The sequence below is a fragment of the Podarcis melisellensis genome (assembly GCF_964234715.1).
Source record: "Podarcis melisellensis genome assembly, chromosome: 1".
Taxonomy (NCBI): domain Eukaryota; kingdom Metazoa; phylum Chordata; class Lepidosauria; order Squamata; family Lacertidae; genus Podarcis; species Podarcis melisellensis.
The window spans coordinates 83,209,943-83,232,294 of NC_138528.1; the positions used below are offsets into that span (position 1 = coordinate 83,209,943).

At 42.7% G+C, this 22,352-nt stretch overlaps 1 protein-coding gene and 1 long non-coding RNA gene across 2 annotated transcripts in view; one reads left to right on the top strand and one right to left on the bottom strand.

Moving 5' to 3' along the window:
* Positions 1–19,358, top strand: part of NUP160 (nucleoporin 160) — a 29,997-nt gene extending 10,639 nt beyond the window's left edge. Inside the window, exons 15-36 of the mRNA XM_081907576.1 lie at positions 235–400; positions 1,130–1,257; positions 1,368–1,528; positions 2,182–2,312; positions 2,486–2,556; positions 3,142–3,298; positions 4,683–4,752; positions 5,570–5,668; positions 6,248–6,367; positions 6,484–6,579; positions 6,696–6,790; positions 7,058–7,154; positions 7,236–7,341; positions 8,352–8,512; positions 10,032–10,092; positions 12,684–12,794; positions 13,375–13,498; positions 14,377–14,478; positions 14,972–15,113; positions 16,323–16,448; positions 16,780–16,884; positions 18,800–19,358. Coding sequence (XP_081763702.1) covers positions 235–400; positions 1,130–1,257; positions 1,368–1,528; positions 2,182–2,312; positions 2,486–2,556; positions 3,142–3,298; positions 4,683–4,752; positions 5,570–5,668; positions 6,248–6,367; positions 6,484–6,579; positions 6,696–6,790; positions 7,058–7,154; positions 7,236–7,341; positions 8,352–8,512; positions 10,032–10,092; positions 12,684–12,794; positions 13,375–13,498; positions 14,377–14,478; positions 14,972–15,113; positions 16,323–16,448; positions 16,780–16,884; positions 18,800–18,886 — 2,516 coding nt within the window. The 3' untranslated portion in view covers positions 18,887–19,358. The remainder of the gene's footprint in view (positions 1–234; positions 401–1,129; positions 1,258–1,367; positions 1,529–2,181; positions 2,313–2,485; positions 2,557–3,141; positions 3,299–4,682; positions 4,753–5,569; positions 5,669–6,247; positions 6,368–6,483; positions 6,580–6,695; positions 6,791–7,057; positions 7,155–7,235; positions 7,342–8,351; positions 8,513–10,031; positions 10,093–12,683; positions 12,795–13,374; positions 13,499–14,376; positions 14,479–14,971; positions 15,114–16,322; positions 16,449–16,779; positions 16,885–18,799) is intronic.
* LOC309368021 lies at positions 13,673–22,226 on the bottom strand. The gene is made up of 2 exons (XR_014167487.1): positions 21,430–22,226; positions 13,673–14,126 (listed from the first exon to the last, which is right to left on the bottom strand). It is a non-coding gene; the product is annotated as an uncharacterized lncRNA (long non-coding RNA).
* Between the last annotated feature and the right edge of the window lie 126 nt (positions 22,227–22,352).

Here is a 22,352-nt window from a genome sequence, read left to right on the forward strand (position 1 = left end):
ATGTGCAAGCAATTATAAAGTACCGGTATATTCTTAACTGGGTTTCTCCCTGCTTTTCCAGCATAGTTGGCTTTTTTATTGTGAGATATTATATATATTATATAATATATATATTTATTTTATATATATATTTATATATATATGTATGTGTGTGTGTGTGTGTGTGTACACACACACACACACACACACACACACACTCTGAAATAAGTTCTAAATACCACCTTTTTATTGTAGAATCTGAATTTTCTCATGATCTTGTGAGTCTCGTTCAGTGCCTTCGGTTAATTGGTGAATCAATTTCTGTGGAGATGGCACTAACAATGGAAATGGCTTGCTGCCGTTCCCAGCCGCCAGAGAGAGCTGCAGGACAGATCCTTCATGACTTGATTGCTAATGACACGTAAGCATGCGCTATGAGCAAAGTAGGCCATTTATAAAAAATGATTTTCTCACTCCCTCTATAGCATTTAGCTGATTGGATAAGTAAGAGAGAGAGAGTTTTATTTTCTAGCCACAAAGTTCTAGTAGCCGTAGTTCTCAGAAAATTGGGCTCACTATTCCTTCCCCTCAGAGGGCAGAGGCAGCAGAGTTGATAACCCTCCCTGTGAAGAAATGTCCTTCCAGATTATAGGCCCTGCCTTCTTCAAGAGAGCAGTCTTACACACCAACCCCCTAAGTTATTTTTCTGTCAGAGCTGAGAGATTCGGCCTTCAATTTCTTTTTTGATTAAAAATGTCCTTAAACACACTATATCTCCAGCTGAGGCCCAAGACAGTTTGAACCAAGGTCACACTACAAGCAAAATCCCTAGGGTCCCTGTGCTAAAAAGCAGCCATATAAATTCAAAAGTTGTACAGTGTTTTTGTTACTTCATTTTTCTATGAAGAGTTTTTATATACTGCCTATTACAATCTGCCTCAAGGTAGTGTACAAATTCAGTCAGCTGATTGCAATAGAGGGTGTCATAGCCCATGAGACAGTGCGTGGAAAAATTAGTTGTAGGGTGCCACATATAATTCTTAATAAGGGTGGATAGTGTGTCTTCTGTATCATGTTTACTCCCTCATAACTGAATAAATTTTCAGTATATTTTTATGAAGCCTAACACATTTTGCTGGTTTCCTTGAAGAGAGAATCTAATAGAGGATATTCACAGTAAATTGCAAGAGATCAAAAACCCAATTGATGCTATTGGGGTGCTTATCCGGGAAATGGACTATGAGACAGATGCGGAAATGGAAAGAGGACTCAATATTGGTGAGAGAACAGTGGCTCTCCTCTCCCTCCCCCTAACATTTTGATTAAGTGAAAGCTGCTTATGTCGGTAGATGCATATATTTTGCCTTTTCTCACCTTTCTTTCTACAGTTCAGCCCCTAAATGTGCGCATGCATCTCTCACAGCTCTATGGTAGTAGCACAACAGTAAACATGGTGTGTCGGTGTGTGTACAAGATGTCCATGACTCGCTTTTTGCTTTGTCGGGACTTGTTGATTTTACAGCAGCTCTTGCTACGGCTTGGAGATACTGTGAGTATATTGGAACAAAGTTGACTGTATGACCTCAAGGAGTACAATCCTTACATCATTAACTGAACAGCATACATTGAATAATAATGGAATGTTTATTATTATTCAGTGGTGTTGAATAATAATGGAATGGTTACAATGGCTGCTGAATGGACATTACCGCTTAGCTGTCAGGGTGCACTGTGTTGCTGGAGCTACTTTCTTGGCAGCCAGGAAAGAACTTGGGGGCCAAAACCTATCTTGTCACAGAGCAGCACATCTGAATCCAAGCCATTATCCTTATTAACAAGAAGGAGCTTAAGTTGATTCAGATCAGATAGTAATGTCATGTTTCCAACATCAGCTGCTTACTTCAGTTAGATAGGCTCTGGGTTGATTTTCCTTCAGTCCCATTCAACCCACTTAAAATAGCACTTCTGTCTTTAGCTGTCTTGCTTTCAATATTCGTTGGCTTCATTCTTCTCCTTTCTAGCAACTGCTTCGGGACAGCCCTGAAGATATTGCTATAGAAAAGTCAAAATGGGGTATAAATGTCTATATGGAGAAGGGGAGGATAATACCACAAGGATTTTTGCATCTTTTCTGAATAATGTGAAAATACTTCGCCATTGACAACTATTGAACAACAACTAATACTTAGGTTGTGTTTTTAGGTATTGGGTGGAGGCCAGCTATACCACACTCAACAGAACTTGCTGCATCGCACATCTCATTTGATATTATCATATTACGTGATCAGGTGGGCCAGTCAACGCTTGGCATCAGATGTTCCAGTTGATGAACTGTAAGTTCTTTACCTATAGTTTGTAATTAATATGATGGATGAAGTAGGCGTGGCCATTCTCTTTTCCTTTAGCGAAAAATAGGCATTATGTTTGATAATAGCAAGCAGCTAATTTAGGCAGGTTCTGCTCAGGACTTTTCTGTCTGATAAGCATTTTTTCTTGGTTTCTTCAGGGAATGTAACCTACAGCATCTTTCTGTATTAAAACTGACAGATTCCACAACTATAACACCACTTAAGCTAGGTAAGAAATGTATGTTCAGTTACTGTTTTTTAAAAGTGACAATACAAGGCTTTGCTAAAAGATTAATCATGTTTATAGACATCAGTTCTCCAGTGCTCAGATTAAAATACTTTAAAGCAAGATAGTGCTGAAATCGTTGCTCAGAGAACCAAAACTATTATAGCTCAGGGGCTGTTTTTAACATTAACCCAGCCACCTTTACCTGCAGTCATCAGGCTAGATTTTTATTTTAAAATTGTTGGGATTTTCCAAATGTTAAGTATCCTACGTGCCATATTTCCTATGCCTAGATTTTTCAAACTTGAAAGTTATATAGATAGCTAGAAAATCTGGTCTTTACCTGTCAAAACAGTTGGTGTTGTGTCTAAAAATGCAAAGTACATTTTAAGTAAGCAAAATCTAAAAATTGGCATTTAAGTTTACAGCCTTTCTTCCCTGCATCCCACCTGGATTTATTAGAAGTGGAATACAGAAGTTAGTATTAGGGAAACCATTAAATTGAAGAGTCATGTACGAAACATGTTTATGGCATTTTCTCATTGTTTAGAGATACTGATGCAGACAACATCTTTTAATCTGTTTTAGTGTCCAGCCCTCAAACTATCGTGGAGCTGTTCTTTCAGGAGGTAGCCCGAAAACACATAATATCTCAACTGTTCCCACCTAACACAGCCTTGGATGAATCAAGTTTGAGTTGGCCTCAAATGTTTTCTGCAATTTCAAGTTATCTCCTGCAGTTCTTGTATCCTTCAGTTGCAGCTTCTGCTTGAAATGTTGGACAGGAGCTATGCTTTCTTCTGTCCCTCTAGTGCAGGGATTCTTAAACTTTCTACCCCGGGATAAAAATTAACTGGGGCCCTCCAAACACAATGTGCAGGGGCGGAATCAGCAGACAGAGGCACAGTTTGGCATAACCAGCTGACAATTATTGACATTTTGCGAATTTCTGAAATTCTTTGCTCCAGTGATTCCTCTATAGCAGGGAGTTACAGTTCAGTTTTATTCAAGTAAAATACAGACATTGGGTGAAATTCATCATTGTGCTCATTCAGTTCTTCCTGTGCAAGCATTCCAGCTTGCCAAATATGTCCTCCCTCCCTTCATGCTCTTCTGGGGGTTCTCTAGGACCCCCCAAACCAATTGTGAGGGTGCCTGTGGGGGGAGCCCGTTGGCAAGGCGTGAAGTCTTTGTGCAGGGCTTCCACTCATGGGGCTGGTTAGCCAAATCCTGCCCATAGCTGCAGAGGCATGACTTGGCTTCTTCACTTTAGGCACACTTTTATCAGTCAACCTTTTTATACCTACCGCCCACTAATGCATCTTTCTTGATGGTAAAATTTTCTTACCGCCCACCAGTGCTCGATGGAAGGAGGATTCAGCTTGTGCCGTACAACCCCCTACCGCCCACCTAGAATCCTGAAATGCCCACTAGTGGGTGGTAGGGACCAGGTTGACAACCCCTGATCTAGAGGCTCCTCCTTGCTCTTTTTACATACACTTTTCACTCCTCTGTGAGTTTCCCTCTTTTTCCCCATTCCTTTCTTCCCAGTTTATTGGGTGTGTGTTTTTTTTTAAAATGGTTCATCTTACTTGCTAATCCCCCCTCCCTCCCTTTCCTTTCAGAGGGTTGGCAGCAAGGAAAGAGGACTGAGGTATGAGACTGTGTGAGAGAAGTGGAGGGACCAGAAGGCACAAAAGAAGCCCCAAGCACTTCTTCTGTCTGTCCTTTTGCCTCCCGTCTTCCTGCTCTTCCTCTTCCTTCCCTCACACTAAGCCTGCTGCACTGCCCATCTCTTCTCTATTTCCTCTTCTCCCTTTCTGTTCCTGCCCTCCGACTTTGCATGCTACAGCCTCGCTCTCCAACCAGCTCCTGCTCCCATGCATCCCTATGATTGTACATGTGAGGAGCTGCTGTATTGATTCATTCAAAAGACTACAGCACAGTCAAGGGACAACCAAAATGATCAAGGGGGTGGAGTGACTCCCCTAGGAAGAAAGATTGCGGTGTTTGGGACTTTTTCGTTAGAAGAGAAAAGGCGAGGAAGACGTGATATGATAGAAGTTCGTAAAATTAAGCCATGGTCTTGTCATCCATTCAAGAACCTATATTCCTTATGCAGTCTTCAGGTGGCCAAGCAATCCTAACTTCCTCTTTCCAGAATGTTTGATGGGGGCTTGTCAGTATGCTCAATTGCAGGTGAGATCTTTATTTGTGAAATCCTTTACATCAATATTTAAAGGATAGAAGGAAAATACTTAAGTAGAAAGCTAGCCCTGGTTTTGTATGCAGGGATGTAAAGGGGCAGCTGATGGATCATTGGTACATGTGGTGGGATCAAGAGATTAACTGAGAATATGAGCAGCAACTGGGGTTCATCTTGGGCATGTCTTATAAGGAGAGTGGGAAGCCGGTTTTGGAAAATTGTATTAAATTGAACTAATTTGGCAAGATTTATAATAATTTTGAAAATCTATAAAAAGAATTGGCAAAAAGAAAGCTAGCACTGGTTCAAAGCATGCTGGCCCCTAAAATAATAATAATAATAATAATAATAATAATAATAATAATAATAATCACTCAAAGGCAGCCCAGGTAAATCAGGCAAATGGATCAAAACTGGATATAACGGAAGGGATTCTCAATCCAGTAGAGGCTCCCACTGGCTGAATTGGGGAGGCCATTTTTACCGACCCCCCTCACCTACAGTTACAGCCCAAACTCCCATGTTTTTCCATAGGGTCCCCCAAAGGTATGGAGCAGAGGTGTTTTGGGGGGCAGGGGTGTTTGAAAATGCCTCTCTTCTCTCCTCACTATACCACTGTGAGTATCCTGTGAACAGAGTTAATCTCACAGGAACAGAGGCTCCAAGCCTAAATGTGTAGATCGGAATCCAGCCTAGCTGCTTGCCTGTTCATGTTTTTTAATTGGTGTGCGTTAAACAATGTCTGTCTGAGTACAGTGGGAAGTAAGACATAACACTGATTTGTCTGATTAGTGGATGTTTGTATATTAGGAATATATTCGTTTTCTGGGACCTTGGTGCCATGTGAATATGGGGTCGTGCTGTTTTATGATGGGACGCTGCTACCTTGTTATGGGAGAAGGGCACAAGGTAAATTCTTATTTCTCTAAAAATGTTTATTGTTTGAGTTGAGAAACAAAAGGAGAGAAGTTGGTTAGACAGTAGTCATAGCTAGGAGTGAGAGATTCTCAGCTACTTTTGAGGATCTTGATGTCTGCAGAGTGCTGTAGATTTGACAGCTTTGTTCTAAAAAGGAGCAAAATATAAAATAAGTGTTAATTGTGTTACCAATCTAGGCTTTATTCAGATGAATCTGTCTACTGCTTTCCTAGAGTCAGATTTTTCGCTGTTCATTTCCGGCCTTCAGTGGCAGCTTTGGGTGGGGTGTGTGTGTGTGCATGGACTGTTCCTAGTAATAGTTTTTAGTAGTATCCATGCTGAATTATAATGTGTAGTGATTTGATAACCTGCGTGCCAATTTGGGACTGACGCTATTGACAGTTCCTCAGAATTCCAGATGTAACCACTGGCCTAAAAAGTTTGGCAACCTCTGACATACAGTATGGAATTGATAACTGTAGCAAAACAATATGGAAGTGATCCCAGTTTATTCTGTGCTTTGGACTAACTTTGTCCCAAGCCTTGGTTTAAGTTCTTTCTTTCTTTCAGGCTCTGGACTGTTTCTGTGAAGCAGCCTCAGAAGTTGGAAAAGAGGAGTTTTTGGATAGACTAATTAGATCGGAGGATGTTGAAATGGCTTCAACCCCACGGCTACAGTACTATGACAAGGTATTTTTGTTTCCAAGCTTTTAACCTTTCTTGTAGAAGGGGTGGCATAACATGTACTTAACATTTTCATAAATAGTTCAGGTAAAACATTCTTGGCTGTATATTCCCCTCCCTAGGTTCTGCGTCTTCTGGATACCATGGGTCTACCTGAACTGATCATTCAGTTGGCTACCTTAGCAATCACAGAAGCAGCTGATGATTGGAGAAGCCAAGTAAGTAATCAAGTTTTGCTGTTATGGGATGCGTGTCCTTCTTATCCAGCATATGTTTGTGCCCCCACACTAATTTTCCAGCTGGTTATAGATGACTTAACATATTTGTATTGCAGGCTACCCTGAGGACATGCATTTTCAAACACCATTTGGATTTAGGACATAACAGTCAAGCATATGAAGCCATGACCCATAACCCAGATTCTAGCAGGTAATACTTCATATATTTTAGGCATTGATATACCTTATTTTTATGAATCAAGGGCCAACCACAGGTGGTTGGGGTTGTTTTTGTTTTGTTTTTGGCTCTTTAAAAAACCCTGAAAATATTGCCTAGGTTCTAAAGAGCTGTGCTTTTCTAATTTAAGACATTTATATACTGTTTAAATGTGTACACTGCTTTAAAATGTGAAAAACCAGTCCACAGAATTCACAGTGCATGGTAGCAAAGAGTTACCTCTTTCTTTCTCCCTTCTAGGCAGCTGGATTGTTTACGGCAGTTGGTGGTTGTTCTCTGTGAACGCTCCCAGCTCCAGGATCTTGTGGAGTTCCCCTATGTGAATCTCCACAATGAGGTAAATGGTCTGCTCTTGTTAGCAGTAAGGTAGTGGTATAAGGAAATCTTCAGCTATGTCTAACTGTTGTTTGTATTATAGGTTGTGGGAATAATTGAATACCGTGCTCGGGCAGTAGATCTGATGACACATAATTACTATGAGCTGCTATATGCTTTCCATGTTTATCGCCATAATTACCGGAAAGGTATGACAGATTATATAAAAGAGAAAATTGCCCCACCTGTTAAAATGTCAATTCTTGTGCCATTGAATCAGATGATGATTTGTTTCCCATTAATGAGCAGTCTGTGCATGTGGTGAAAGAGTGCAGCCATGATAGCTAATCTGTGCTAGAGCAGGGGTTGGCAACCTAAGGCCCATGGGCCACAAGCGGCCCACGGGGGTTGTTTAACTGGCCCACAAGCCGCCCCCGAACCGAGCTGCCTGCACTAAACCAGCGTGGCGCGGGGACTCACTTCTGTGATGCTGGAAATTGTGTCTGCGCATGCACAGATACCAGAAATTGTGGACACGCACACACAATCCGGCCCACAGTGAGATCTCCACTGGAGTGAACTGGCCCAGGCGAGATAAACCTTGCAAACCCCTGTGCTAGAGGATTAGAAAAGCCAAGTCCTAAATCCCATGTTTCTGTGATAAACACTAATGAGCGGGCCATGAAGGGGGGAGTATTTGCAGGGGAGAATGGTATGTGAGAGGATGCTCAGCCCTTCTGCTGCCCACTAATTCTCTATTGCATATATGCTCCAGGTGTATGATTGGAACTATATATTTACTGAATATGTTCTTAGTTGAATGGAAAAAGTATATAATAGAAAAGTATTGGGTGTTTTTGAAAGCTGAACACCACGGTGTAGGCTATATACGCATCCACGCTAAACTGCAAAACCCAGATTACTTTGAGAGAAGGCAGGGCAGTTAAACTAATATAAAGCTGCTGTACCCTGACTTCATTTATTTCCTCAATACTGACAACCTTTAAAATTAAGAATATCTCCTGTTCTAGTGTCCAGCTCTGAAGCTTTACAAATTTTAATTTCTCTTTGGGTTAGTTTCTCCTCCTCTCCACTAGATCATACGTGATTTTCAAGTTGTTTCTACTTTAAGTTCCTACTACAGCCTGTTCTGACCTGATGCTGTTATATTTCAGTTGGGGAACAGGTGACTGTTGTATTGTCTTATTTCTTTCCTCAGCCGGAACAGTGATGTTTGAATATGGAATGCGCCTTGGCAGAGAAGTCCGTACCCGCTCTGGACTGCAGAAGCAAGCAAACTGTTACCTTGCAGCTCTTAATTGTTTGCGGCTCATTCGCCCTGAATATGCATGGATAGTTCAGCCAGCTTCTGGTGCAGTGGTATGAAACATCTCCTTTTTCAAGATTTGATCTCACTTTGATTATTAGCAGTCTCTTTTTCATGAAGACCTTGGCTGCTGTTTGCAAGTATGTTTAAGATAGCAGCAACCTCTGTCACACTGTCTGGTTCACAGATCACATTAAATCATGTTTAACTCTAGTTTGACACAGATTTGCAGTGTCCTCATACAGAAGTGCTCAGAAATTCCTGCTTTGCTTCTCCCACACTCCTAGTCATTGTGCCCTGGGAGCAACAAAGCGAAAACTTTGACTTGTCATGTCATCCAAACCCCGGCTCATGATGTGATTCTCCCAAAACCAGCCTTTCTCAGCCTTGGGTCCCCAGATGATGTTGAACTACAACTCCTGTCATCTCTGACGAGCTAGCTAGGGATGTGAGTTGTGGACCCACAATTGAGAAAGGCTGCTCTAAACAAACCACAAGCAGTAGCAAAAGAAAAAAAATTCTTTGCTTACTGCTCATGGTTTATTTGGTTGAAACAAACCATGTGCCCAGCTTCAGATAAGATGACAAGCCAGTCTTTGTGGTTTGTTGCTCCCACCTAGTATGGTGGGGGAGGAACGGTGGCACTTTTAAAGCAGTGTTCACTACAATGCAGCTTGTTCACTTTAAACAGTTATTAAACATGAATTGGATTAACATAATGTGTAAACACAGCCAGTATGTCCACAGCTAATTCTTGTGCTGACGTCCCAATAACAAATAATTAGAATAATGTAGCTTGTCTGGTACAGTGGAAGCTTGGAAGCCGAACGCCTGTAAACTCGTACGTTTTGGCTCCTGAATGATCGAAAACCAGAAGTGATTGTTCTGGTTTTCGAATGATTTTGGAAGCTGAATGTACGGCACGGCTTCTGCAGCTTCCGATTGGAAGTCGCACCTTAGAAGTTGAATGTTTTGGAAGTTGAACAGCCTTCCAGAACGGATTCCATTTGACTTCCAAGGTACGTCTGCAGCATTTCATTGGATGCATCAGCATTTCATTGGATGCAGGCAAATGGTTACACAGCTATTATAAATATTCATTGGGTTATATTCAATGTAGCATGCAGCAAAATGTTCCATCAGCTCAAGGATTTCTCCTTGTGCATCTGAACTTGATCCCGCCATCGCCCCCATGCCCCCTAGATCTGTTCTGAGGTTTCCCCAAACCTAGAGCAGATTTGGGGACAGGAAGAGAGGGGAATCGCATTGCACTAGCACAACTATTTAGTTGAATTCTGCCCATAGTAATGTTCACTGAATAAAAATATGCAGAATAAGCAGATATGCAAGTTTGATTCCTTTGCTTAATTGATTCTTGCTACAGAATCTGCCATTTTCTTGCAATGTCACTTTGTTTCTTGGATGTCACTTTGCATGTTTCTGCACTGCACTGAAATCTTGGGGAAAATAGACAGAATCCTGGTGGTGCTTAAACACTAGTGAAGATGTTGTTGTAGAGACTGAAGATTTGTATATCCAGTTGTTTAGAGTGCTTATCCTGTCTCCCACTAGTATGAACGTCCAGGAGCATCCCCCAAGAGAAGTCATGATGGAGAGTGTGCTGCTGCCCCAAGTGAGTCTTCTGCTGTTCCACTTTCTCAAATGCAGATAATTCCAAATGTCTACTCTTAAATTCCAATTAACCAGCTTAATTTTTCTGACTTACTCGCTTTCCAGCTTATGTTTGGGTAGTTTTGATTCATGTTTGCAGGGCATTTGCCTTTAGTCTTGTTCCTTCCTGTCCTCCCATATCTCTCATACCCTCCCATATCTTGTCTACATATTTTTATCTGTGTTATGCTAGTTATCTGGGATGTCTCCTTGAGATGTGAGAGTCTGGTGCACTGGTTTCTTACCCACATAGCTCAGTATTTTGAGTTGATCGCAATAATTGTGCAGTGGACAGTGTTGTCTGAGCTGTTGTTGGGGGCAGAGTAGGTATGAGCTATGAATATACAACAACTATTCTGGAGGGCCAAAAGGGCACAGGATTGCCAAGCTAAGAAGACTTCTGTATTTTCATTAGTGCTGAGGGGAACATTTTGCCTGTTGCCATTGTTCTCATCACTGCAGCACTACAGGAAGAAAGGATATGGGAACTTTACAGGTTATGATCTTAAAGGCATTTCTTAACACAGGAAGGCAGGGAAACATATGATAGTCTTTTGGGCCAGCCATGTGACCCTAGATTCCTCCTCCAGTTCGTTCCCTGTTTTCACCCTGGACTTTTTCTTCCAGCTCCCTTCAGCCTCCTCTGGGTGTAACTCTTAACTTTGGATCTGTGTTCATTATTCTTCTATTTCACAGCTGCCATTGGTGTTAGTTTTGGAATGCCTTCAGCATCTGTCTTATACTTTCAACTAACATAATTAAAGGAAGAGCCTTGGGTCACATGGCTGGCCCAAAAGACTATCATATTTTTCATTGCTTACTAGGGTTATTGGTGGATATACCGTATTTTTCGCACCGTAGGACGCACTTTTTCCCCTCCAAAAATGAAGGGGAAATGTGTGTGCGTCCTATGGTGCGAATGCAGGCTTTCGCTGAAGCTGGAGAGCGAGAGGGGTCCCTCCCACCGACCCTCTCGCTCTCCAGGCTTCAGGAGAGCCCCACCACCAGCCCCACAAGCTCGGGGGACAGCGGGGAGGCGGAATGCCGCCATCCCGCTGTCCCCCGACTTGGTTAGAAGGCTGGCGGGGGGAGAAGCCTGCTCCTCCCCGTCGCCAGCCCCGCAAACTCGGGGGACAGCGGGAGAGGCGCAGAGCGCCCTTCCCGCTGTCCCCTGACTTGGCTAGAAGGCTGGCGGGGGGGAGAAGCCTGCTCCTCCCCGTCGCCAGCCCCGCAAACTCGGGAGACAGCGGGAGAGGCGCAGCGCGCCCTCCCGCTGTCTCCCGACATGGTTTGGAGGCTGGCGGAGGGCTTCCTCCTCCCCCAGCCCCGAAAGCTCCCAGAGCGATGCCAAAGCTGCGCGCAGCTTCGGCATGGCTCTGGGTCCCGTTCTGGGGGAGGGGGAAGCTCGGGCTTCCCCCGCCCCAGCCCCGCGTCTCCAGCCGGGAGACGGTTGCGGGGGGCTGCTTTAGTCCCGTGCGTGCTCTCCCGGCTGGAGAGGTGACGCGCGCCTATGGCAGGAGCCTCCATAGGCGCGCGTCACCTCTCCAGCCGGGAGAGCACGCACGGGGCTAAAGCAGCCCCCCGCGACCCTCTCCCGGCTGGAGAGGTGACGCGCGCCTATGGCAGGAGCCTCCATAGGCGCGCGTCACCTCTCCAGCCGGGAGAGCACGCACGGGACTAAAGCAGCCCCCCGCGACCCTCTCCCGGCTGGAGAGGTGACGCGCGCCTATGGAGGCTCCTGCCATAGGCGCGCGTCACCTCTCCAGCCGGGAGAGCACGCACGGGACTAAAGCAGCCCCCCGCGACCCTCTCCCGGCTGGAGAGGTGACGCGCGCCTATGGCCGCTGCTCCCTGACCTGCTCTTTGGGGCTGGTGGTGGGCTTCCCCCGCCAGCCCCAAAGAGCAGATCGAAAGGAACCTGAAGCCTGGAGAGCGAGAGGGGTCGGTGCGCACCGATCCCTCTCGCTCTCCAGGCTTCCAAGGTAGCCGCCTGAACGCACCTTAAACGGCACCTTGTTTTAGAACGGGAAAACAAAAGGGGGAAAATTCTCCCACTCTCTGCGCAGAGCCTCCTGCCGCTTCGCTGAAGGGGCGCTGGGCAGAGAGCAGAAGAATTTTTTCCCCTTGTTCTCCCCCCTCTAAAACAAGGTGCGTCCTATTGTCCGGTGCGTCCTATGGTGCGAAAAATACGGTAATCCAGCATATTTGATGTCTTGCCCGAGTTAGAGCATTCATGGTAAGGGCCCAACATTTCTATTTATGATAATACCAAAGAAAATTCTGATGTCCTTGTTCAAATCAGGATAAATATAAATATTAATTTGCAGATGACTTTAATACATCCAGCTAATCAGCTGCCCCTTATAAAGTTGATGATTATTGGGAAACCTTTTATGTGTAAAATGTTGGGGTTGACTAAAATAAAGCTAGTATAGTAGCTGTTCATCACTCAAGAGCAGAATTTTGCCTTTATATTGCCTGATTTAACTTTAAATTCTCAATAGTAGGCTCTTGAAGTTGCCACATTGTAAATAAATGATTATTTTGGTACAGCGGGAAGTCGGATTGAAATCTTGGAGCTGCAGGATTTAGAAAAAGAATGTGTGCTGGCTCGCATACGGCTAACTTTAGCTCAACATGATTCAACAACAACTGCTATTACAGGTAAGCTAAGAATTTACGTTCATACTACTTGGCTTAATAACTCTACAGAGGGTGAGCAATTTAATCTCTGTGTGGGAGATCAGTAACCCACAAGAAATGTATTTCCACATCCTCCTGTTGCTGTTTGTGCGATGTGGAATCCAATCTTAATTTGTGAAACACTCACTACCGTTATTATGCTGCTGCTACAGTTGCAGCAAGAGGAGGCTCTGCTAAATAGTGTTCTGTGATCTCACATCCACAGTAGGCATGGTCTACTCAATTATGAGAGACAGGGCGTGTGGCTTTGCATCTATAAGAACTGAATGCTGCAATTACTCTGTATACAATCGTGGCAAATAGAGTTGTATTAAATAGAGCACTAATGTTAAAGTTCCATAAGTGCCCCTTAATCTGTTCTGTGGGTTCACTCAGCACCCCAGAGCGGATTTGGGGGTGGCAGCACACACGTGGGGGAGGAGAAGGGGAAATCCTCTTATGCTAATCCTTGTGCTAGTACAAAAAGTTATTTGAATATCGCCCACTTATATACATATGTGTGCGGTTGAGATGATGTTATTCTGTTATGTTATCTACCCAGGAAACTCATCCCCCAAGGAGCTGGTAACCCTGTTGGTGCAGGCTGGTCGTTTTGACACTGCCATTTCTCTCTGCCAGACCTACAACTTTCCCTTAACACCTGTGTTTGAGGGACTTACTTTCAAGTATGTAACATATTATTGGACTTAAGTACATAATGTGAGTAGTGAAATATCTATTGATGTTTTGGAAAAAGTATATTCGGATTTGAAAGTACGTACTTTTTAAGTGAAATCATACACTCTTGCTTTAAAACTATGTCTACGCTCCGGTAATATGAGAATGTGATTATGACAGCATTGAGGCTAGAGCATTTGATGTATTCTTGCTCATAATCTTACATTTTGCCTTGGCCAACTCTCATTTGAGAGTCTCAAATATCCTTGGAACAAATTGCTGGGTAATCAAGCCCTGAAACTATTACCAATACACGTTTTCACTTTCACTTAAGCTTCTGTGGTTGGTTTGTACAACCTCTCAATCGTTTCCTGTTGTGTTGATGTTACCATTTTCATAGGTATCAGTTTGATTTCAACTACCTTGGTAGCAACTAAACCAGTGACACGTGTGCTGGCGGCTAAAGTTGTGGCAGGATGTTTTAAAGATGGGTGACAGTCACTGATACAGTCCTGAATAAGCAAAGATGTTCCATGAATAGTAGAAGCATTCAGTGAGCTCACTGATCTCCTTATCAAGCTCAGCCAGGTGCATATGTAGGGTTCTAGAGCACAGCCATTACTTCAGCATCTGTAACTGAAGCAAAAAGCAATTATAAGATGGAATGTTTGGAAAAGTAAGCCGAGGGTTCAGTTTCCTGCTCAGGTGAACTTGATTGTTTCTCAGCCAGAGAATCTAATGAAGTTGTTATAACAAAGCAGGGATAACTCCATATGGGGTGGGTGGGAAGAATTCAATCAGTTTCTTTAAAATAAATAAATAAAAAGGATTAGAATTATTATTGTTCATACAGTATCTGAAGTGTACTTGGTTATTTGTATTCCAGATGTATTAAACTCCAGTTTGGAGGGGAAGCAGCATTAACAGAAGCATGGGATTGGCTAGCTGCAAATCAGTTGTCATCAGTCATCACAACCAAGGAGACCAGGTACTGTGATATATTTTGCAGGAAAAGAAAGCAAGTACTTTGTGGTCCAAGAAATCTGCATGGAAATAAATATTTCTTGCTAATAAAATACCAGAAATTGCACTTCAGGATTGTGGTTGTCCTGCTTCATTTAGTCCTCAACAAACCATCTTGAGGTAGCAGTCGTAAAGTGTTCATTCATGCTTTCTTTTTTGCTTTGTATATTTTGAAGGATGGTTTAAGTGCAAATGTTAAGGACATCCTGTAGTGGCTCTTGTACTTCAGATAAAACCACATGGCAACACTTTCTAGGGGTCCAGAAACTTTGGCTTAACTGAATTAAGAACAAAAGAAAACAAGTTCACATATAAAAAGTTGAGCAAGAGATTGTGGAAAGGGGATGTGTAGACTCCCCTGTGAACCATCAAAAGATTCAGGAATGGAGATTTTCACTGGTAGCCAGAAACATGCATGTATCCATCCGTCTGTTAATGGTATTCCAATTGTGTTGCAGTGCAACAGATGAAGCATGGCGTCTTTTGTCCTCCTACCTGGACAGATATAAGTCTCAGAACTGTTCATACCATCGCTGTGTAATCAACAAGTTGCTGTCTCATGGAGTGCCCTTGCCTAACTGGCTTATCAACAGTTACAAAGTAAATACCTGATCTGTGCACAATTAAGCTGGTGTTCAGTGGAGGATAAATGTACAATGCTGGCTCATTACCTCCTTGTTGACTGCTTTAAAAGTGTGATAAATGAGTTTCAGTGACACTTGTTTGTAACTTGAGTAATTGTCAAATAATAGGAATTCAGGAGCTAAAATCTGCACTGTGGTGAGTAAATTGCATGTTCTTAATGTTGTAAATGGACGCGGGTGGCACTGTGGTCTAAACCACTGAGCCTGGGCTTGCCGATCAGAACGTTGGCGGTTCAAACCCCGCGACAGGGTGAGCTCCTGTTGCTAAGTCCCAGCTCCTGCCAACCTAGCAGTTCAAAAGCATGCCCAAAAGTGCAAGTAGATAAATAGGTACCGCTCCAGCGGGAAGATAAACAGCATTTCCGTGCTCTGGCTCTGGTTTTGGTGTTCCGTTGCGCCAGAAGTGGCTTAGTCATGCTGGCCACATGACCTGGAAAAACTCTGCAGACAAATGCTGGCTCCCTTGGCCTGTAAAGCGAGATGAGCGCTGCAACCCTAGAGTCGTCTGCGACTGGACTTAACTGTCAGGGGTCCTTTACCTTTACTTTTTTAATGTTGTAAATGAAATGGGAACTTTGATGTTACAACTTGTGACTTTTGCATTTTACCTTATTTTTATTTTATAGCATTTTACTTTATTGTACACTGCTTTGATGCCCACAGGCTGTGGTTTATGAATTTGTATAATAACATAAATATCAACCAAACATTTCAGATGATAACAAAAGCCTCTGAGAGATCTGGCAGAACCAACAGCAACACACCCTGTCTGGTGTAGGTCATCCACCATGGTACCCAAAGTCATTTCAACCCCAGTAAACAATTTGGATTTTTCATTTTAAGCCTTTGTTAAATAAAGGAAATAATTTGCAAATGTTTAAGGGGGTAGAAATTGGAAGCAACACAGGAATCTGAAAGACAGGGAAGCAAGCTAGCCATGGCCTTGAGTGCAAGAAATAAAAGAGTTGTGCTTCACCAGAACAAATCAGTCCAGAATTTTACAAGAGTCTCTGCAATGGGTTATTTTTCAGGATGCTTTGTGTGTCTTGTGTTGGGTTCTTATAAATCTCACCAGTAATGAGGGCTACCTGTCATCCACTAAGCTTCTTAAATATAAAAAGACTTTCCAGTAAGTGTCTGCTCAGTTTCATTTGTTTCTCTACAGATGGTAGATGCTGCTGAACTTCTCCGCCTCTATTTGAACTATGACCTCTTGGAAGAAGCTGTGGATTTGGTGCTGGAATATGTGGATGCCTTACTTGGGAAAGGGCCTCATTACTTTGGCATTGAGGTACAATTGGGTGTTCAGTTCATTCCACTATATATATTTTTGTACAAATGAGAAAAAGTGATGGAATGCACCTAGCTTGAAGAATTATGGGAAAACTAAGAAAAAAACAGGTTCACAGACAAGGAGTACTCCTGGATGACCATGTTGCAGCCTAGAGACCTGGCCAAAGTGACTCACGCCCTAGTTACTCCAGACTGGAGTACCACTGCATGCTGTATCCAGCTTCCCCACCTCTGCCATGTACAATGGTTTTACATTCTTTGCACATGGGATGTTTCTCATTCAGCTAATGTCTCATTCAGCTATATTAAAGGTTTTATTTTCTTTTTAGTTCCCATTATCAGCTACAACTCCAATGGTTTGGCTTCCATATTCTGCAATTGACCAGCTTCTTCAAGTGCTAGGAGAAAATGCAACCAATCACCATAACACAGTGGTAAGTATGTCTGAAGGAAAATAGAAATCAATGTGTCCAGTGCTGTGGATTATCATATCTTACTGTATCACTTTGAATGTATGTAACCTGGTGATGTTCACAAGGTGCTTTCAGCTCTGTTCTTGACCATATGCCTTTTGATCCTTGGCTTATTAAATATAACCTAGGGGGGTTGGGCTGACAGATTAGGTCCAGGGTGTGACTTCATGGTGTAGTGGATGGTCCCTGCCATCATGAAAGTGCTGTGATGTGGATACTCCTCAAGAAACCAGGCCTGGACCCATTGCTTTGACTAGCTACCAAGCAGCTGCAAAGGTTCTTAGAAAAAGTGGTGGATAAGTTACAGATAGGTAGCCGTGTTGGTCTGCCATAGTCAAAACAAAAAAAATTCCTTCCAGTAGCACCTTAAAGACCAACTAAGTTAGTTCTTGGTATGAGCTTTCGTGTGCATGCACACTTCTTCAGATACACTGAAACAGAAGTTTCCAGACCCTTCTATATAGTGAGAAGGTGGGGAGGGGTATTACTCAGAAGGGTGGTGGGAATGGGTGATTGGCAGATAGCTGTGATGAGCCTGTTGACGACTCTTAACGACTGCAATAGGTCTTACAGGAAAAAGCAAGGGGTGAGAAGTTGAAAAATGGCTTTGTCATGTATAATGAGATAAGAATCCAAGGTCTTTGTTCAGACCAGGTGTCTCCATGGTTTTAAGTTTGGTGATAAGTTGCAATTCAGCAGCTTCTCTTTCCAGTCTATTTCTGAAATTCCTTTGTAGTAAAACAGCTACTTTGAGATCTTGTATAGAATGTCCTGGGAGATTGAAGTGTTCTCCTACTGGTTTCTCTGTCTTGTGATTCCTGATGTCCGATTTATGTCCGTTTATTCTTTGGCGTAAGGTCTGGCCTGTTTGTCCAATATAGAGAGCTGAAGGACACTGTTGGCATTTGATGGCATACACAATGTTAGACGATGAGCAATTACATAGTCCCGAGATGGTATGTGTGATGTTGTTGGGGCCAGTAATGGTGTTGTCCGGGTGTATGTGGCAGCAAAGTTGGCATCTGGGTTTATTGCAGGCTCTGGTGCCGGTGTCCGTGTTAGGTCTGGTTGTAGTATTATAACCCACAATAATACTTCTGTTTCAGTGTATCTGAAGAAGTGTGCATGCACATGAAAGCTCATACCAAGAACTAACTTAGTTGGTCTTTAAGGTGCTACTGGAAGGAATTTTTTTTGTGGTGGATAAGGTTAAAGTGGGGCAACTACAAGCTTTCTTGATACTGAATGTGTTTGATATTAATATATAGGATATGATTACAAATATTGTGCTTTGGTTAAGAGGCATACAAAGATTTTTGTTGAACCCGAATGTGGTAAAATGTTTTCATATATAAATTAATTATATCTGTCTCCATGCCGTTTTGGTTACTGATTATTAATTATTACAACAGTTTGTGCGCTCAGTCTCCTGAAAAAGGTATAAGAACCAGCACAGAGAAATGTCTGTCCTCCAGCAAATTTTTACTACAAATTAAGTTTCACTTGGGAAGATGCAAAATACTATAATAAAACTTACCTGCTTCAGGTCCTTCCCCCCCCCCCCCGCCGCCCATTTCATGACTAAGGGAGTTTATAAAGCTTATGTGTTTATCATGAGCTAGACCTCAGTTCCATCTGCTCCCCTAATGCTTTCTGAAGGGAAGTGGTTGAAACCTGAACTATGTAATCAACTGCTGGGGGTCAGAAAATACTGCAGGAATCTTTAGCATTTTCTGTTGAAATTAAATTGCTTTGGGAGTCAGTACAGGCTGCAAAATTTGGTATAAGGCAATAAAGGGCAGTTGTATCTCTTGCATCCTCAATCCCTCAACTATACCTATTAACGGAAAATGATTGTACTTCTGTTCCTTTCCAGCTCTATCAGAAGGTGCATGACAAATTAGAGGTCTACCAAAACCAGGTTGATAAGGCAACTCGGGATCTTCTGTATCGTCGGAACTAGCAGATGGACCTGGATTGTGTGACTTTACTTAATCACCTTGTGCCTGGTGGCCCTTCAGACAAAGCTACAAAGAAAGACTGTGCTCATGTGCATAACTGGCATGAAGTATGTGTGAAGCATTTGCTTTGCATGGATTGACTGGAGTCATAGGGAACCCTGTGCGCTGCTGGTGGTGCTATTATTACAAATTCTATTTTTTCACAATGAACCAAACATTCCCTACCAGGGAATGATAGACTTTTTAAAATAAGTATGTTGGGGATGCTGAATTAAATTTAAGCTTTTAAGCCTGTGCCGAACTGGGTGCTAAATCATTTCCAGCAATGAAACCCTGGTTGTACATTGCATGTTCCTACCATCTTTCTACTGAATTATTCCTTATACTGTACTATATATGGGAGCTAATGTTGGTCTTATTTATTGTGACAGTTTTTTGAATTATCTTTAATAAAATGAAAACTTTGTTTAAAAATCCAGAGTCATTTTTCACAATAGCTTATTGCAGTGCATCTTTCCATAGGGAAAGATGTATTTTGAAGGAGACAAATAGAAAGTGTGATCTGATATTTCCATTGAAGGAGGAAATGGGAATAGATAATGATCAGTTATTTACTAGTTCTCATTGGAAGTTTCTATTCCTGACTGTACTGACAATTTTGTTCCAGTGGAAAATTTACTGAAGTAATGTCAATGCTTCATAATTGTGCAATATTTCTTTTGCAACTTTGAGTGTAAATGACATCATCAGCAACACAAAAACTAGGTGCTAGCATTATCTGAGTTTCAAATGGTAAGATGCCATTTTATTGATGGTTGGTATGGGTTATGACCACATTCTCTCAAGTGACATTGAGGCCAGTGTCCTGATCTGCAGGCCCAAAGGAGTGTCTGTGCGAGTGGCTTGATGCAGGGATACCAAAGGAGGATGTAAAAAATGTGAAAATTGCAACTTCCAGTGCTTTATTAAAGAAAAGTGATCTTGCATCACAGCCAGCAGAGCCCTGCTGCTTTTACAGACTCTGAATGGGCGCCAAGCAGTTGTAATGACTTGTTTGCAAGGCACTAATATGTTAAGAATTACATATACACATACTTTTTGGAGAGGCAAACCATTGCTGGAGCTGCCTTTTCAATATGCTTGTCCACCTCAGAAAACCAAGCAGTTAGACGCCTGCGCAACTGAGATAGTGTTTGAGCATAGATGTGGGCCTAGTTTTCTAGCTGGTTTCTTACCAGTAAAAACTAGAATGGAATACAAAGTGTATAACATGAAGAACTGTTTTCAGACCAAGGGCTACATTACCCTGGGGCAAAGCTGTAGAGCAGGGGTGGATTACCTGTGTTCAGCTACACCTCCCATCAGCCCTAGCCAGTATACCTGATGGACAGAGATGATGAGCTCAGCAACATCTGGAGGGCACAGTAGTGGGCGAGGCTTGACACAATAATACATCCTTATCACAGAGCTATTTTCCATGGAAATAAAATATGTGTATTTAGGTCAGTCTCTCAGAAGTATCACCTTCCATTTTCTCCAAATGCTTTTTTTAAAAAGTTTGTTACTTAAATAAAGTTTTTCCTTTATCTGTTCTGTTAATTGTGTAGCAATCCCAGCAAAAGAATGCATATGTCAATGCATAGTCTCAAACATCTAAATGCAATTGTATTTTTATCCTGAAAAGTAGCCAATTTTTACAAATGCAAACAGACAATGGCAATATCGCTGAGCGCTGTAGAGGCTTAAGAGTTGGGCTGTGTTGCCTAGGTTCAACCCTCACCTCTCTCAAAAAAACAATGAGGCTCATTGTGTGACCTGGGGCAGTCACTACTTCAATGAGAGGACAAAATGAGAGTGGTGGCATCCTCTATGCCGTCCTATGCTACTTGGAGAAAAGGAAGAATATAAATCGGAGTGGGAAGGAACCTCTAGGCATCCAAACGTTGGGCTCCACCTCCCATCAGTCCCACCCTGTGTAAGTGACAGCCTCGGTAATAATATCCCAACATCTCCAGGTCCCATTGCTGACACTCAAGTATATATTTCAAAGGGGTGATTCCTGCCCTGTTTTGAATCGCCATTGCCCATACCCTCTTGTTGTGCACTCACTTTCGCTCAATCTTGCATGTGTCGAATCCTGAAAATGAAGTTCTAACTCTTTTTGACTGTTAATCAACGTCCGGGGCTGTCACATGTTTTGTTGTTGTTTTTTGCTTTATTAACAATCTCTTATATGACACATTTCATATAGCATATCTTGTATAACATATACATATACATATGTATTGTACATCTTCTTGATATATATAATCTGTGTAAGAAAAAACCATATACAAGTATTTTGTTTACTTACATAAATTGATTTGTATTTTTACTATCTTTTGTTGTCATATTTATTTATTAACATGAATTAAAGAAAGAAAAAACCAGAAAAAAGAAAAAGGTGTAGTTGGACCTCCTATCCTAGCCGTATTCTATAATGAATATATCTATCATTATTGAGTTATTCTTTATATTCCTTCTACATTCTTACAACAGTTAGTACCTTTTGTCGCTAAGTCACATTATGCGTCCCATGAGGAGTGGGTGCATCCGGGGCTGCCTTGCAAGTTGCTGCTTTGGCGATCACTCGTAGCCAAGTAAGGTTGTCTTCCATAAACACAGTTTCAACAATGATTCCGTAAGTGACTGTGGAGGCCAATTCTGGACCCACACATCCTTCCACAGTGGGGACATTGGTTTTTCGGGCGGGAGTTGATCACGGTGTGGATTTGCCAAGCCTGTCTTCCTCTTAGCACGTTTCTCCCTTGCGTCCTGAGTCTGAGTGTCTTCAAAGCCCTTGACACCTTTGGTAAAGGCTGTTCTCCAATTGGAGCGCTCGCAGGCAAGTGTTTCCCAATTGTTGGTGTTTATACTACATTTTAAAATATTTATCTTGAGACAGCCTTTAAACCTCTTTTGTTGACCACCAGCATTCCGCTTTCCATTTTTAAGTTCGGATTAGAGTAATAGCTGTCAACCTTTCCTTTTTTTTGCGGGAAATTCCCTTATTCCAGAGCCGTTTCCCGCTGCTATCCCGGATTATTAGATAACCCGTAGACTGTCCCCAGGACAGGTGAGGCTGCTGATCCCTTATTTTCGAGGCTGCTGATCCCTTATTTTCGAGGCTGCTGATCCCTTATTTTCGAGGCTGCTGATCCCTTATTTTCGAGGCTGCTGATCCCTTATTTTCGAGGCTGCTGATCCCTTATTTTCGAGGCTGCTGATCCCTTATTTTCAAATCTGAACGTTGACAGCTATGATTAGAGTAGTTGCTTTGGAAGAAGGATGCGCTAAGAAATGTCTCAGCTGCGAGCGCCGTCCGCGCGTTCGCGCGCCTGCCCTCGCTCGGGGCCCTTGTCAGGGAAACCGGCGCCGCGCCTGGCAGGCGGGGCGGGGCTAGTCGCAGGCCCCGCCCCGGCATCCCGA